General features: G+C 39.4%; 1 protein-coding gene across 1 annotated transcript; it reads right to left on the bottom strand.

Annotated features, from left to right (window-relative positions):
* On the bottom strand, nt 1-3,447 carry LOC133542826 (coxsackievirus and adenovirus receptor homolog). The gene is made up of 3 exons (XM_061887016.1): nt 2,988-3,447; nt 118-961; nt 1-39 (listed from the first exon to the last, which is right to left on the bottom strand). Exons 2-3 carry the CDS (start codon nt 934-936, stop codon nt 1-3), a joined length of 858 nt encoding a protein of 285 aa, XP_061743000.1. The 5' UTR covers nt 937-961; nt 2,988-3,447.
* Between the last annotated feature and the right edge of the window lie 15,351 nt (nt 3,448-18,798).

The raw sequence follows: 18,798 nt of genomic DNA, 5'->3' as shown, positions 1-18,798 counted from the left end.
TCAAAGAGTGGACACCGCATTAAAGACGATAACGTGCACCTGTAGGAGCAAACATTCAATGATTAGAGTACGACGGCAGACACGTCAAATGTTGCATGTCAAAAACGTGTCACTCACTTTGTCTGAAGCCAGAGGCAGCATGTCGTTAGTGTCTGGGGAAACCCACAATTTAGGATGGGCCTCCACTTGCACCATCTCCCTCACACGCCGCTCTGCGCGATTTATTCTGCGACAGTACCAGATGACGGCGAGAACGCAGGCCATGATACACACAAACACGCCGGTCGTCACTGCCACTGTGGTAATTATATATCCATCGTTCAAGGTCGCGGTCGCCACACATGCTTCCGGAGCTTTATCACCGTCGCCTCTGGCTGCCACATTTTTTGCCGCAGGAAGAGGCAGAAGCGTGACGATCGTTACTGTCGCTTCTGTAGCTTTGGTTGCATGAGCTGTTTCCGCCGCAGGCTCCACTTCCACCGCAGATGTTGGCTTCTCTATGACCGTCAGGAAGACGTTCTTAATGTCGAGCCCAGGTAGCTTTTTCACCATGCACTGGTAGGTCCCTGTATCTGAAAGACGCAGGTCGCTGATGGTCACGGAGGCATCACCATTACGGGGGTCGGGAGAAGCGAAGTGGACCCGGCCCTTCGTGGGTTCGTCCAGGTCGTTATACAGCTGGCCTCCGGTAAACCAAATAACGATCCTGTCGTCATGTCTGTGTGGGGTCAACTTGGTCCACTCCACCTCGGTGTCGTGCTTGTCCACAGAGGAATATGTGTATTCGCAGTGAAGGGTGACGCTCGATTCCTGGGCCGCATGGTAGGACGTCAGGTCGGAGCTGATTTTAAGAGCACAAGCTGGGCCTGGGCTGCAAAATGTCAGCAGCATGACGAAAGAGCGCAGCAAAGCTAAGACTGGAAGTCGAGACGTCATCGTTGGACTGTTGGACCGGAACTTGCTGTAAAACAGAACATTTTTTTATTGTATTTTGTGTCTCCAACAGCTCAAGTATTTCACTTATGTGTACATCAGCAGGTACATTTCAGGCTTTTCTTAAATGGAGCTACGCGTACCCCTGGGGGTACTTGAAGGTATGAAGGTACGTGAGATTTTTTAAAATATTCTAAAAATAGCAAAATTGCAAAATTCCTTTATAAATATATTTATTGAAAGATACTTCAACAAAATATGAATGTAAGTTCATGAACTGTGAAAAAAAATACAACAATGCAATATTCAGTGTTGACAGCTAGATTTTTTGTGGACATGTTCCATAAATATTGATGTTAAATATTTATTTTTTTGTTAAGAAATGTTTAGAATTAAGTTCATGAATCCAGATGGATCTCTATTGCAATCCCCAAAGAGGGCACTTTAAGTTGATGATTACCGTATTTCCTTGAATTGCCGCCGGCATATAGTATGCGCCTGCCTTGAATTACTGCCGGGTCAAACTCGCTTCGCAAAATAATTAGCGCATGCTCAGTATTACTGCCTGGTCAAACTCGTGACGTCACGATTGACACTTCCCCTGTCATCATTTTCAAAATGAAAGAGGCTGATTTCAAAAAGTTAATCTGAGGCTGAGTTGACTTGAAACTGTTTAAGGTTGCACTTTTTATATGTAGAAGAAAAGTTTTGTCATTTTATTTCATCTGAGCAACAACTGGACCCCGACCTAAACAAGTTGAAAAACTTATTCGGGTGTTACCATTTAGTGGTCAATTGTACGGAATATGTACTGTACTGTGCAATCTACTAATAAAAGTCCCAATCAATCAATTTCCACACTTCTATTAGCCCCGGGTCCGGTGAAACCGGACATATTATGTGTAATAGAAATGTGTAGGAGGGGTGTATGGTGTGTGTTCATTAAATATGTATTCTGATATATGTTCTTCATAGAAAATAAGCCAAAGTCAGTGAGTCTCAGTTTGAAAAATGAATTGTATCATTGTTCCCACTCTCCCTTGTGGAGGGCGTCCGGTCCGGTGGCCATGGATGAAGTACTGGCTGTCCAGAGTCGGGACCCAGGATGGACCGCTCATCCAGAGTCGGGACCCAGGATAGGCCGCTCGACTGTGTATCGACTGGGGACATCTCTGCGCTGCTGATCCGCCTCCGCTTGGGATGGTTTCCTGCTGGCTCCACTTTGGACGGGACTCTCGCTACTGTGTTTGATTCACTTTGGACTGGACTCTTGCGGTTGTGTTGGATCCACTATGGATTGAACTTTCACTGTATCATGTTAGACCCGTTCGACATCCATTGCTTTCGGTCCCCTAGGGTGGCGGAGGGTTGCCCACATATGCAGTCCTCTCCAAGGTTTCTCATAGTCATCATTGTCACTGACACCGACGTCCCACTGGGGTGAGTTTTCCTTGCCCTTATGTGGGCTCTACCGAGGATGTTGTTGTGGTTTGTGCAGCCCTTTGAGACACTGGTGATTTAGGGCTATATAAATAAACATTGATTGATTGATTTTTCATTGAAAATGAGCCAAAGTCAGTGAGTCTCAGTTTGAAAAATTAATAAATTGTATCATTGTTCCTTTAATAAAAATCGAAAACGGGTCCCACGAAAAGGGACAAGCGGAGGAAAATGGATGGGTCCCACAGACCCGAACACCACACAAAGTGAACATGCACTTCAGCCACAAAATTCCCCCATTTTGGGATTTATAAAGTCTATCCCACCCTTCTTTCCTAACTTTAGAACTACCTTCTTCATACCAAACAAAGGTAATAAGCATATATTGTCAGGAAGTGCATTAGTAGCATCTTGATTATTTTTGATAACTATACATTTTGTCATCTGGTCTGTAAGGTTTAACAATATATGTCAAATAAGTCTATTTAGGCGGACTATGAACGATCACTATTTTATTTTCACAATATCAAGTTAGAAGAGCTGTAAAAAACGTTGAACACCCTGGTTCAAAAATATATATTTTTTGCATTCTGCATAAAAAGGGACTACTTTACCTGCAGATGTTCAGTGTTGACTTAAGCCTCAACTGTCCAAGGGTTTAAATCGAGGCATCAAAGAGGTTCATGTCACGCCTTTCATCCATCCCTTATCCGGCCATACCGTTCATGCTGATGAAACTAACTCTCCAATCTTGCAACTTAAATTTTACTTTTTAACCTCTGCTCTTTTCTAGCCTGTAATTCCGCAGTTGGTTAACTTTAAAGTCATTTAAAACATGTATCACTCCTATTTCCGAGTTGTACCCAAACGCACCATGGCGGATAAACTCTATAGCTGTGACTTTCCGTGAGTAACACACAACCTAACCGTCTCTTGAAAAATAAATCGTCCAGTGTTTGGAGACAAACGTAAGCGTTTCGAATTGAGCTACCAAAGGACGCTCTTTGTGACGTATTTTTATGACCGTGATAATATGAAACTATCTGGAAAAGAAGTGCAATAAACAGCTTCACATCAGTTCACTGCAGGCTTATCCAGTACATGCCAGCGTGACCGATCGCTCACAATTGACACCCATTGCAGTTCGACTTTTCTGCCATCTTTTAATATTAGCTTTGCCTTGGCTGTCACTCTGCCATTGATTGGCGGCAGCTAATTTATCTGACTAGCTAATGGCTATAGCAGGGGTTACCAACCTTTTTGTAACCAAGAGTTACTTCTCGAGTACCAATTAATGCGAAGGGCTACCAGTTTGATACACACTTAAATAAATTGCCAGAAATAGCCAATTTGCTAAATGTATCTTTAATATATATATACACACACACACATATATATATATATATATATATATATATATATATATATACACACACACATATATATATATATATATACACATATATATATATATATATGTATATATATATATATATATTTTTATTTTTATTTTTTATTTTTTAATTTTTTATTTTTTTTAAAAATGTGTATTTCGGTCTGTCATTCCTTCGTACATTTTTTTTTCTTTTATGGAAGGTTTTTTGTAGAGAATAGATGATGAAAAAAACACTTGAAGGCCTACTGAAATGAGATTTTCTTATTCAAACGGGGATAGCAGGTCCATTTTATGTTTCATACTTGATAATTTCGCGATATTGCCATATTTTTGCTGAAAGGAATTAGTAGAGAACATCCACGATAAAGTTCGCAACTTTCGGTACAAAGAGAAAAGCCCTGCCTCTACTGGAAGTCGCAGACAATGACGTCACATGTTTTAATGGCTCTTCACATATTCACATTGTTTTTAACGGGAGCCTCCAGCAAAAAGTGCTATTCGGACCGGGAAAACGACAATTTCCCCATTAATTTGAGCGAGAATGAAAGATTGATAGCGACGGACTAGAAAAAAAACAAAAAAAAAACGCGATCGCATTCCGATGTTTTTAGACACATTTACTAGGTTAATTCTGGGGAATCCCTTATCTTTCTATTGTGTTGCTATTGTTTTAGTGAGTTAAATATTACCTGATAGTCGGAAGGGTGTCTCCACGGGTGTCTTGACGCACAGTGTCTCAGGGGAGTCGACGGCAGCTATGGACGGCACAAGCTCAGCTTTTCTCCGGTAAGAACTTTTTAACCACAATTTTCTCACCGAAACCTGCTGGTTGACATTCTGTCGTGATTCATGTTTGCTTAACCGCGCTCTGATCCATAGTAAAGTTTCACCTCCAGGAATTTTAAACAAGGAATCACCGTGTGTTTGTGTGGCTAAAGGCTAAAGCTTCCCAACTCCATCTTTCTACTGTGACTTCTCCAATATTAATTGAACAAATTGCAGAGGATTCAGCAACACAGATGTCCAAAAAACTGTATAATTATGCCGTTAAAGCAGACGACATTTAGCTGTGTGTGTGCGCAGCGCTCATACTTCCTAAAAACCTGTGACGTCTTGCGTACACGTCATCATTACACGACGTTTCGAAGACGAAACTCCCGGGAAATTTAAAATTGTAATTTAGTAAACTAAAAAGGCCGTATTGGCATGTGTTGCAATGTTAATATTTCATCATTGATATATAAACTATCAGACTGCGTGGTGGGTAGTAGTGGGTTTCAGTATATATATATATATATATATATATATATATATATATATATATATATATATATATATATATATATATATATATATAAAATATAATATATTAATAATATACATTTATAATACATATATTCAACATTAAAGTGCAGTCAAGAAGGAACATATGCATTATACAGTCTGATTGCTGTCGGTATGAAGGACCTCATGTGTCGTTCCGTGTTGCATTTTGGGAGTCTGAGCCTTCCACTGAATGTGCTCATTCTCTCCGCAAGGTCCGAGTGTAGTGGGTGGGAGGTGTTGTCCATAATGGCTAGGAGTTTTCCTAGACTTCTCTTCTCTGACACCACTGCCAGAGAGTCCAGCTCCACTCCCACCACGTTACTGGCCTTCTTTACCAACTTGTCCAGTCTGTTTGCGTCCCTCACTCTCTGCCCGCTGCCCCAGCAGGCCACGGCGTACAAGAAAGCGCCCACCACTACCGACTCGTAGAACATCTTCAACATCTTTGTACAGACGTTGAAGGATCTTACCCTCCTGAGGAAGTAGAGGTGGCTCAAACCCTTCTTGTAGAGGGTCTCAAAGAGGAGAAAACAGGAAAAAAATGAAAATAAAATTTTGAAACATAGTTGATCTTCAATTTCGACTCTTTGAAATTCAAAATTGAAGAGAAAAAATAGATAATTCAAATCTTTTTGAAAACATTTAAAAAATAATTTATGGAACATCATTAGTCATTTTTCCTGATTAAGATTAATTTTAGAATTTTGATGACATGTTTTAAATAGGTTAAAATCCAATCTGCACTTTGTTATAATAAATAACAAATTGGACCAAGCTATATTTCTAACAAAGACAAATCATTATTTCTTCTAGATTTTCCAGAACAAATTTTTTTTTAAAGAAATTCAAAAGACTTTGAGATAAGATTTAAATTTGATTCTACAGATTTTCTAGATTTGCCAGAATAATTTTCTTTGCATTTTAATCATAATAAGTTTGAAGAAATATTTCACAAATATTCTTCATCAAAAAAACAGAAGCTAAAATGAAGAATTTAATTAAAATGTATTCATTATTCTTTACGATAATAAAAAAAATAATTACTTGAACATTGATTTAAATTGTCAGGAAAGAAGAGGAAGGAATTTAAAAGGTAAAAAGGTATATGTGTTTAAAAATCCTAAAATTATTTTTAAGGTTGTATTTTTTCTCTAAAATTGTCTTTCTGAAAGTTATAAGAAGCAAAATAAAAAAAATAAATGAATATATTTAAACAAGTGAAGACCAAGTCTTTAAAATATTTTCTTGGATTTTCAAATTCTGTTGAGTTTTGTCTCTCTTAGAATTAAAAATGTCGAACAAAGCGAGATCAGCTTGCTAGTAAATAAATAAAATTTAAAAAATATCGGGCAGCTCACTGGTAAGTGCTGCTATTTGAGCTATTTTTAGAACAGGCCAGCGGGCTATTCATCTGGTCTTTACGGGCTACCTGGTGCCTGAAGGCACCGCGTTGGTGACTCCTGGACTATAGCAGTGGTCCCCAACCACCAAGCGCCGGGCCGCGGTACAAATTATCAAGCGTTGACCGGTCCGCAGCTACAAAAAGGTTGGGGACCACTGGGCTATAGGATTCAAAATGTGACTTTTTAAATAAAGGATAAATTGGGGAAGTTCAGACATCGTTTTTTTTTCCGACGGAGAAGCCACAAGTACATATGGCGATTTCATCCGCAAAGTATATGTGTATCTAAGTTGTTGAACTTAAACACAGTATGTGCAGCTTTGTGACGGTGACACTGCAGAGTTCTCCAACTCACCAATAGCATGCAGATAATAACCACACAGTTTGGGTGGAAATCTGATTCAAAAAGCACACATTTTGCTAGTTATATTAATAAAACACACATATCTCACCTCTGCTTTGTTTGTATCAATGTAGCTGTACTAAAGGCCTACTATAACCCACTACTACCGACCATGCAGTCTGATAGTTTATACATCAATGATGAAATCTTAACATTGCAACACAATACGGCCGGTTCAGTTTACTAAATTGCAATTTTAAATTTCGCGCGGAAGTACCATGATAAAACGTCACGCATCGTAGAGGACATTTTGGTTCAGCATTGTTGCAAGCTATAAGTCGTCTGTTTTAATCGCAGAATTCCACAGTATTCTGGACATCTGTGTTGCTGAATCTTTGGCAATTTGTTCAATTAATAATGGAAACGTCAAAGAAGAAAGATGTAGGTGGAAAGCGGTGTATTGCGGCCGCCATTAGCAACACAAACAGCCGGTGTTTCCTTGTTTCCTTGTTTACATTCCCGAAAGATGACGGTGAAGCTTTACTATGGAACAGAGCGGTAAAGCGAACATGGTTTCCTACCACATGTCAACCGGCAGGTTTCGGTGAGAAAATGGTGGTAATAAGTCGGCTCTTACCGTAGACATGAGCAGAGAGCTTGCGTTGTTCCCCGCGCACCTGTCAAAGAGGCAGCTGCGGACTCTCTTGCCTCCTCCCACCGGCCGCCCACGACCGTCGGATGCTTCCAATGTGGAGGAAGCATCGGCTGCCTTCGCCTCGTCGAGAAACGTGGCTTCCCTCAGAGTCACTGGCAGTCACCACACCCGTGGCCACACCCCTCCGACCTTCAGGTATGACCATATAATCTCACTAAAACACAAGTAACACAATAAGCAGATAAGGAATTTTCCAGAATTATCCTAGTAAATGTGTCTAATAACATCTGAATCGCTCTGCCGTCTAGTTTTTTTTTTTTATAGTCCTTCACTCTCACTTTCCTCATCCACGAATCTTTCATCCGTCGCTGAAATTAATGGGGAAATCGTCGATTTCTCGGTTCGAATTACTCTCGCTGCTGGTGGCTGTGATTGTAAACAATGTTCAGATGTGAGGAGCTTTACAACCCGTGACGTCACGCGCACATCGTCTGCTACTTCCGGTACAGGCAAGGCTTTTTTATTAGCGACCAAAAGTTGCAAACTTTATCGTGGATGTTCTCTACTAAATCCTTTCAGCAAAAATATGGCAATATCGCGAAATGATCAAGTATGACACATAGAATGGACCTGCTATCCCCGTTTAAATAAGAACATCTCATTTCAGTAGGCCTTTAATAAAAGCAGTGCCAGTGTATTTCAGTTGTGGTGGTGATGGAGCATTGGCTATGGCAAAAACATGTTACACATATATTTAAAAATAGTTGTTATATATTATAGTCATTAGTCGTTAGAAGTAACATATTTTTCTTATTTTGTTTTGCTCTATTTTTTCAATTGCTGCTTCTTACTTTATTTCTACAATCAATGAAGCTCGGCCACCCCCTTTCTACTTAACCAAAAAAGTAATTTAATTACTGATGGAATTACTCTTTAATACATGTAATTAATTACTATAAGTAATGAATGTGTTACTTAAAAAAACCTTTAAATATATTTCATAGGCAGTTAAGAGAAGTTTATGAGAGCAGCAGTTTAAAGACATGTTTCCTATGACACAAACAAAAAAAGCTCAGTTTAAAGTGTTCGCACATCAACCCTGAAGCCTGAGTTTTTGAAAACCCCCAGTCTGGTCAAAGCTTTTAAAGACAAAACACCTATGTTGCGTTTCATAAAATATCAAAGAAAGTACCGTATTTTTCGGAGTATAAGTCGCATTATAAGTCACACCTGCCGAAAATGCATAATAAAGAAGTGAAAAAACATATAAGGCGCACTGGAGTATAAGTCGCATTTTTGGGGGAAATTTATTTGATAAAACCCAACACCAAGAATAGACATTTTAAAGGCAATTTAAAATAAATAAAGAATAGTGAACAACAGGCTGAATAAGTGTACGTTATATGAAGCATAAATAACCAACTGAGAAGGTGCCTGGTATGTTAACGTAACATATTATGGTAAGAGTCATTCAAATAACTATAACATATAGAACATGCTATACGTTTACTAAACAACCTGTCACTCCTAATCGCTAAATCCAATGAAATCTTATACGTGTAGTCTCTAACGTGAATGAGCTAATAATATTATTTGATATTTTACGGTAATGTGTTAATAATTTCACACATAAGTCGCTCCTGAGTGTAAATCGCACCCCCGGCCAAACTATGAAAAAAACTGTGACTTATAGTCCGAAAAATACGGTACATACAAGTGCAGACAGTGTGGGTTTCATATAGGTGGACAGCAAAATTGGGGTCAGATGTTTTTTTGGTCATGTCGACTCTCATCTAGTCTTTATGAAAGTCACTTTAAAGATTTTTTATCAAGAACATTGTTATCTTTGTATGGCTACAGTACCTGGAAACTAATACCTAGTGCTACTTTTGAGTTCTCAAGTAAATGTCACACTTTTTGTTTCTCTGAGATTTCAGCCAAAAAACTTGCTTGGACGCTACTTTGTTACAAGTGTTCAGGTACATCGAGGCTTTCACCCACTTGTGACAGATGAGCAATGCACTGCTGAGAGGTCTAACGGAAGCAGGCCAATCAGAACATGATCAAGCCGTTGATTATGTAGGTATTGGCTAATATTAGTCATGAATGATTTTTATCTGCAGATGTCCTTGAAGGTATTGACTGAGTCCATCAGAAAATCCCTGACGCCACGCCCTACTTGCTGGTCTTCACGGCGGCCCCGTTGCTTGGAACATTGACATGCTGGCTTATTTCGCCGTGGACCACACTCGAGAATGAAAGGTAAATAATAACATTAATAACATCAGCAACTTTTACCTCCTAAACAATTCCAAAATCAAAGGATGAGTGTTTAGACATTACTTTGAGAGACTAAGGCATGCCTTTGTCTTCAGCAAGATAGACCTTCTCATTGAGCTTTTTAAACAAACTAAAGCAGCTGCAGCACATCCAGAATGCTGCTTGCTGCTTGAATCTTGACTAGAATCAGACAATACGGCCTCATTAGTTCTACCTGCTGATAACCTCGCAACTGCATATTTGTATAATGAAAGGTGCTCTATAGATAAAGTTAGATTTGATTTGCTCCAATCCTCCTGTGACCTGAGAAGGACAAGCGGTAGAAAATGAATGAATGGATGGATACATTTTGTTTTACAGTTTTATTTTTTGCATTGAACCAAACCGTGACTTTTAAGTCGAGGTTCATACCAAACCGTAAGTAGTCTATGCCAGACTGCATAGCTCCAGTACACTGTTAAAGTTACCGTATTTTTCTGACTATAAGTCACGGTTTTTTTCATAGTTTGGCCAGGGGTTCGATTTATGTGTGAAAATATTAACACATTAACGTAAAATATCAAATAATATTATTTAGCTCATTCACGTAAGAGACTACACGTATAAGATTTAATTGGATTTAGCGATTAAGAGTGACAGATTGTTTGGTAAACGTATAGCATGTTCTATATGTTATAGTTATTTGAATGACTCTTACCATAATATGTTACGTTAACATACCAGGCATCTTCTCAGTTGGTTATTTATGCGTCATATCAATAAAGATCAATAAAGTACTCTCTATCTATCTATCTATCTATCTATCTATCTATCTATCTATCTATCTATCTATCTATCTATCTATCTATCTATCTATCCATCTATCTATCTATCTATCTATCTATCTATCTATCTATCTATCTATCTATCTATCTATCTATCTATCTATCTATCTATCTATCTATCTATCTATCTATCGTACACTTATTCAGCCTGTTGTTCACTATTCTTTATGTATTTTAATTGCCTTTCAAATGTCTATTCTTGGTGTTGGGTTTTATCAAATACATTTCCCCAAAAAATGCAACTTATACTCCAGTGCGACTTATACATGTTTTTTTCCTTTATTATGCATTTTCGGCAGGTGCGACTTATACTCCGAAAAATGCGGTACGTTAAGGCAGTGGTTCTCAAATGGGGGTACACGTACCCCTAAGGGTACTTGAAGGTATGGCAAGGGGTATGTGAGATTTTTTTAAATATTCTAAAAATAGCAACAATTCAAAAATCCTTTATAAATATATTTATTGAATAATACTTCCACAAAATATGACTTATAAACCGTGAAAAGAAATGCAACAATGCAATATTCAATGGGGACAGCTAGATATTTTGCGGACATGTTCTATAAATATTGATGTTAAAGATTTCTTTTTTTGTGAAGAAATGTTTAGAAATAAGTTCATGAATCCAGATGGATCTCTATTACAATCCCCAAAGAGGGCACTTTAAGTTGATGATTACTTCTATGTGTAGAAATCTTTATTTATAATTGAATCACTGGTTTATTTATAAACAAGTTTTTAGTTATTTGTATATCTTTTTTTCCAAATAGTTCAAGAAAGACTACTACAAATGAGCAATATTTTGCAATGTTATACAATTTAATAAATCAGAAACTGATGACAAAGTGCTGTATTTTACTTCTTTATCTATTTGTGTCAACCAAAAATTCTTTGCTCTGATTAGGGGGTACTTGAATTAAAAAAATGTTCACAGGGGGTACATCACTGAAAAAAAGTTGAGAACCACTGAGTTAAAGTACCAATGATTGTCACACACACACTAGATGTGGTGAAATGTGTCCTCTGGATTTGACCCATCCCCTTGATTACCCCCTGGGAGGTGAGGGGAGCAGTGAGCAGCAGCGGTGCCGCTCCCGGGAATCACTTTTGGTGATTTAACCCCCAATTCCAACCCTTGATGCTAAGTGCCAAGCAGGGAGGTAATGGGTCCCATTTTTTTAGTCTTTGGTATGACTCGTCCGTGGTTTGAACCCACAACCTACCGATCTCAGGCCGGACACTGGAGAGTCCTTTTTGGCCACGGACCCCAAGCAATTGCCTACCTTGCCTGTTTGCAAGCAGCACCTCAGAGTGTATGCTTCCAACTTTGTGGACACAGTTTAAGGAATACCCATTTCTGTTCCAAAATGACAGTGTTCCTCACAAGAGCAGATTTGTGTTTGGTGGTGAAAGAACTTCAGAGTCTTGACCTCAAGCTCATCAAACAACCTTGGAGTTAGCTGCAACTGAGATGGCTAGCCAGCCAGGTCCGCCTTTCCTTGTATGTAGATTTTTTCCCCGTGCTGTGCACTCTCCGTTGGGTCCTCGTTTTGTGTGAAAAAAACCCCCATATATAATGTCAATTAATAAATGACAGGGCGCTTCATATTAAATTTTCACACAAAATAATTCTTAGCCACCTCCTGTTCTATCACTGATAAGAATACAAATGTACCCACATAATCCCACTAGCTCGTGTGGCGCACAGTGATAGTGTTGTTTTGAAAGGCAGTAATACTGGATTTGAATCCTGGTTGAGATGGGTGGAGAAGGTTTTAAACGTGTGTTTTATTGATGATAAAATTTTACCTTCCTGGTAAAGTGTACTGGAGAGGAGGCCACGCCATACAGTCAAACCTTGGATTCAGAAGGAACAGTGTGATTTTCGTCCTGGTCATGGAACTGTGGACCAGCTCTATACTCTCGGCAGGGTCCTTGAGGGTGCATGGGAGTTTGCCCTACCAGTCTACATGTGTTTTGTGGACTTGGAGAAGGCATTCGACCGCGTACCCCAAGAAGTGCTGTGGGGAGTGCTTGGAGAGTATGGGGTCACGGACTGTCTGATTGTGGCGGTCCGCTCCCTGTATAATCAGTGTCAGACCTTGGGGACGGTGTGGCGCGGTTGGGAGAGTGGTTGTGCCTGCAACCTGAGGGTTCCTGGTTCAATCCCCACCTTCTACCAACCTAGTCACGTCCGTTGTGTCCTTGAGCAAGACACTTCACTCTTGCTCCTGATGGGTCCTGGTTAGCTCCCGACATCAGTGTGTGAATGTGCTTGTGAAAGGGTGAATGTGGGAATAGTGTCAAAGCGCTTTGAGTACCATGAAGGTAGAAAAGTGCTATACAAGTATAACCCATTTGTTACGCATTGCCGGCAGTAAGTCGGACCCATTTCCAGTGAGGGTTGGACTCAGCCTTTGTCACCAGGTCTGTTCGTAACTTTTATAGACAGAATTTCTAGGCACAGTCAGGGTGTTGAGGGGATCTGGTTTGCTGGCTGGAGGATTAGGTTCCTGCTTTTTGCAGATGATGTGGTTCTGATGGCTTCATCTGGCCAGGATCTTCAGATCTCACTGGATCAGTTCGCATCCGAGTGTGAAGCGACTGGGATGAGAATCAGCACCTCCAAATCCTACTCAATGGTTCTCTAGCTTGGAAAAGGGTGGCGTGCCATCTCCGGGTTGGGGCAGAGATCTTTCCCAAGTGGAGGAATTAAAGTACTTCGGAGTCTTGTTCACGAGTGAGGAAAGAGTGGAGATCGACAGGCGGATCGGTGCGGCGTCTTCAGTAATGCGGACGCTGTATTGATCTTTTGTGGTAAAGAAGGAGGTGAGCCGGAAGGCAAAGTTCTCAATTTACTGGTCAATCTACGTTCCCATCCTCACCTATGGTCAAGAGCTTTGGGTTATGACCGAAAACACAAGCTCACAGGTACAAGCGGCCATAATGAGTTTCCTCCGCTGCGTGGCGGGGCTCTCCCTTAGAGATAGGGTGAGAAGCTCTACCATCCGGGAGGAGCTCAATGATGATGAGGTGGTTCGGGAATTTGGTCAGGATGCCACCCGAACGTCTCCCTAGGGAGGTGTTAAGGGTACGTCCGACTGGTAGGAGGCCACGTGGAAGACCCAGGACACGTTGGGAAGACTATGTCTCCCGGCTGGCCTGGGAATGCTTCGGTATCCCCCGGGAGGAGCTGGACGAAGTGGCTGGGGAGAGGGAAATCTGGGCTTCCCTGCTTATGCTGCTTCCCCCGCGACCCAAACCTCGGATAAGCTGGATGGATGGATGAATGATGATAAAATTGCTATTGTGCAATAAAAAAAAATCATTATTCAAAAATGTATTGCCCAAAACATGCATCAATTCAAGTTTGATTTAAAAAGTGTGAAACAAATTGTTTAATACAAATAAAAAAGTTTTCTGCTTTTTCTACATAAGTGCATTCATTACAACTACATAATGACAACAAACAAGTGCAGGAAAGATACAAGTGGCTGCGTACCTGCAAGTTGCAAAAAATTGTATGAGTTGTATGAACTGTATTCAAAATCAGCAAACACCAGAGCAAATTGTGTGTGCATAATTTAAAATGTAATGATGGTGTAAGTTTACTGAAAACCAACCTGTTTGTTAGCTTACAGTTTTTATATGTATCCAAACTACCGCTAGGGACTACCACCCCCATTCCTATCCTTTTTTTTTTCCCGTTTATGAAAGAGAAAACCCCCTTGCAGTGTGAAACAAAGCCTGCTGGGGTCTCAGAGGGCTCCGTGAAAGTCAAAGGCCTTTTTAGAGGACAGAAAGGAGAGATTCAGGAAGTGTGGTCGCTGCCAAAAACGTTCATATGCTAACGGACCCAGATCGGCTGATGTGGCACATCAGTGACACTATCATTCTCTCCTGGGATACTTTAGATTATACATTTCCCCCCAAATCTAACTTAAATTACGACACATGGGGATGTCAATTGTATTAACATTTCCTCTAATTGTATAATACAAATCTCATATGTTTGGACATATCTTCCTTTTCCATCCCGGCCTGTCAACTGTGAAATATAGGGATGTAACGGTATCAAAATTAAGGCCACGGTATGATATTATTGTTGTACACAGGTACAGTATGTAAAAAAAATAAAAAAATAAAAAAAAGACTGAAAGGGGACCTGCACAGTTTTTTTTACAATTTTGCCTATCATTCATAATCCTTATCTGAGACAAGAACACATGATTTTTTAAAGCATTCTAAATAATAAATAAATGTGATCAAATGTCCGCTTATAATGGAGCTTAAAGGGGCCGTTCTATTCTACCTATATACATGATGTAAGTATGTATGTAATGTAGTAATGGGTACATTCATAATAACATTTCATATTTACATATTTTGCTCAGTAATTTATTCATATTAGGCATATGGGCCGCGATAATTTCAACAACGCATCACGTTTGCTATTTCCTTCAACTACTCACTGCAGACTTCATGAGAGACAACAAACATAATAGAACATCACTTACTGTGCAATGTCTGCTATCATTAGGATGCCGACTGACAGACTCTTGTTATATTCTTGTTTGGATGAAGAATGACTCATAATTCTCGCGAAGAAAAACGGGCTGGAACCAAGCGTATTTTTGTGTCGTTCTCACCAATTCCGGGTCTAAATTGACTTTCAAAGTGTACCAACTTGTCAAATCATGTCTTCATCTTTTTGCTATCAAGGTGAGAAGCATGATTCATGATCTACAATTCGATCCTGGGCTCGGGATCTTTCTGTGTGGAGTTTGTGAAGTGAAGTGAATTATATTTATATAGCGCTCTTCTCAAGTGACTCAAAGCGCTTTACATAGTGAAACCCAATATCTAAGTTACATTTAAACCAGTGTGGGTGGCACTGGGAGCAGGTGGGTAAATTGTCTTGCCCAAGGACACAACGGCAGTGACTAGGATGGTGGAAGCGGGAATCGAACCTGCAACCCTCAAGTTGCTGGCATGGCCACTCTACCAACCGAGCCTGCCGTTTGCATGTTCTCCCTGTGACTGGGTGGGTTCCCTTAGGGTTCTGCGGATTCCTCTAACCTCCAAAGACATGCACCTGGGGATTGGTTGATAGGCAACACTAAAAATCGGCCCCAGTGAAAGTGCGTGTGAATGTTGTCCTGCGATGAGGTGGCGACTTGTCCAGGGTGTACTCCGCCTTCCACCCGTGTGCAGCCGGGATAGGCTCCAGCACCCCCGCGACCCTATAAGGGACAATCGTTAGAAAATGTATGGATGGAATAAACTTCCACAAGTTGAGACGCAAGAAAGCAGCTCACCAGCTACCATGAATTGATTAAGATGAAGAACTTATTCGGGTGTTACCATTTAGTGGTCAATTGTACGGAATATGTACTGAACTGTGCAATCTACTAATTAAAGTTTTAATCAATCAATCAATCAACCAGCCGATAATGATGATGCCGATATAGCCACATAAGCTTGTGGTCAAGGCGCTGCTATAAGTAGCTTGTCTGCGTTGGTGCTTATAATACCAATATCAGTAAATACTTTGTTAATATTTAACTCGCAAAATGTAAGTGTAGTATTTTTGGCCGTTTTTGGATGATTACATATTGGGTTTTATGGGCGGAATAGCAAAGTTTGACATTTTAATGCATTAAAAAAATAAATTCATCGTCTTGTCTTTCATAATGGTTGAGAAGTGCAGGTCCTCTTTAAAAAGCTCTAGTGTGTCAAATGCAGTGGTAGGAATGTTTCGATAAACACTTACTGTAATTGCACACAAAAATAATGCTCAAATGTTATAAATATATTTATTAATTTATTTTTTAAGTGCAAAGAGATGTGCAAGATCATCCACTTTTTCTAGAAAATATTAAGTTGAGTGTTTTCAAAGTGACAATGTGAACATCCATTGTAAAACAATTTTGTGCAGATTAGTGTCTTTCGACTTTTACTCTCAGAGAAGCAAGGTAATCTACAGTGGACATTTATTTTATATCAGTTTGGAAAATGCTGTTTTTTAGAAAAGTTAACTAAAAATGTAACTTTTAATAATGTAAACACCTCACAAACTGATGTTTAGCTTTGCTGGCTTTGCTTTTGGGTGACGGTTTATGAGGTGGCGACTTGTACAGGGTGTACCCTTCCATCCAAGTGCAGCTGGATAGGTTCCAACCCCTGCGACATCGTGAGAGACAAGCGGTAGAAAACGGATGAATGGATTGAGGCTTTATCGAATAGCTTTTCAATGTATTTGTATTTTCCACGGTGTAGTTTTTTTTGGTGATATCCTACGTGCGGTGCGCCGTGACCGGCTGGCTCTGTGTCACCTTGGAAACACAAAAGTGGTGTGCTTTGCTTTGCAGAACGCAGACTTCATTACCTACGCCAAAGAGGTTATGTTTTCACCAGGGTTTGTTTGTGTATTTGTTAGCAACAAAAAACAAACAGTTATGGACAGATGTTAATGGAATTTTCAGGAAATGTTAAAAAAAACAAAACAATGAATCCTATTTATTACGAACATACTTCACTTCCTGCTTACATCGTCCCAACCTTGCCATTCCTAATGGAATACATTACCAACAGAAATCAATTTAATCTTAGATTTTAACCTGTTTACAAAAAATTAAAAATTTTGGTTGAAGGGAAAACAAAACTGTACACAATGACTTGGTTATGGTTGTACTTTTTCTTTTAAGGCCTTTGTTTTTTATTTCACTGTGCGATATTTTCGTATGTTGATTGATTGTATAGTTTGTTAAGAGCATGTTATGTTTTTCAAAAAGCCTAGCTTAGGACAGAGTGTAAAAATAGCATAAGCTATAAACTGTATGTATAGCCCATCAGTTGCATTCATTGTTTTGGAACTATGATGAACTGTATTGTCCCCATTTAAATATAATTATTTTCTGTTCTATTCTAAGGAAAATGTATTCTGTTTTCATCTCCACAGAGAAGTGTTTAAGCGCATCTTTTTGGTTTGGCACCGCCTACCTACTTCCCCACCTGTGCATATTTTATGCAAATGAGAAGGTACCCCAGCTCTTGAGGCTCTCGACCGGCTACTTGAGGATGAGCCTGATGGAGCAGAGCAGGCAGCAGCAGGGGTCCAGCCAGAAAGTTTTTACCAGGTGATGCTGTCTAAACCCGACTGAGGAGCCACGAAACACGAATGGATCGCTACTTAGTACTTAGCTGGAAAAGGGCCTTGCACTTATTATCTTTATATTTTATCCTAATTTATCAAGGTGAGTCACGTTGATACAGCTTGAACATACTTTTGACACAGCAAGGAAAAAAACAAATAAGTTTAATCATATCCATACCTAACAATGTAATTAATTTTTTTTTTCAATGTGGTTTCAGTGCAACTATCAAGCAATGAAGTTGAAGTGGATCATTTAAACTCAGATGACTTTAATAAGTAAGTTTTATTCATAAAAGTTGTATTTAATATATGTACATTAATTCATCCAAAAAAAGAGTATCACATGTTTGTTTTCTGAATGTACAGTATGTTATACATATTATTCAACCAAAATTCTATACACATATAGCATTCGTCGAGAGGGCATAAAAACATCCATCCATCCATTTTCTACCGCTTGTCCAAAAAAATGAGTTTTTGCATGTTGCAAATGTTGCAATTTTGGCTTTATGGTTGACAGTTAGTGGTTTGGTTGTTGGCGGGTTTATGGTGTCACGGGGACAGCAGCACCAAGAACAAATCTGTCCTTGTTCTTTCTCCCAACAGCCGAAGCAACAGGATAAAGCAGGAGAAATGGGACACCACTTCCCAGGGAGAGCAGGTAGGCAGAAACATGTACCATCTTTGCAGATTAAAGTGCTCAACCAGTAATATCCAAAAACAGTGGCTTGAAAGTATTCATATTCTTTCAATATTTATGTATTGTCACCTCACACAGAAATTCCTTTTACTGTGATTTGATGTAAAATACCAACACAAAGTGGCATACAATTGTAAAATAGAATATGGTTTTTAAGACTTTTTACAAAGTAAAAAAAAAAAAAAAAGCGCGGTGTGCGGAAGTATTCAGTATTCAGTCAATACTTTTTTCAATTGTGAAGTTGAATAGTCATTGTGTCACAATGAAAATGACACAATTCATTGTGTCATTTTCCAAGTTCAATGATGAACATGATTCTTGATTTTCAAATTTTGTAAAGGCT

This window comes from Nerophis ophidion, linkage group LG25 (genome assembly GCF_033978795.1).
Source record: "Nerophis ophidion isolate RoL-2023_Sa linkage group LG25, RoL_Noph_v1.0, whole genome shotgun sequence".
NCBI lineage: Eukaryota > Metazoa > Chordata > Actinopteri > Syngnathiformes > Syngnathidae > Nerophis > Nerophis ophidion.
This window is presented reverse-complemented; position numbering and strand designations above follow the sequence as displayed.

Bases quoted from the DNA above. Each gene is read 5' to 3' on its own strand.
- LOC133542826 (XM_061887016.1), bottom strand. From the start codon at position 936: ATGACGTCTCGACTTCCAGTCTTAGCTTTGCTGCGCTCTTTCGTCATG. The intron at 40-117 runs GTGAGTGACACG...TTGCTCCTACAG, and splicing joins TGCCTCTGGCTTCAGACAAA to GTGCACGTTATCGTCTTTAA.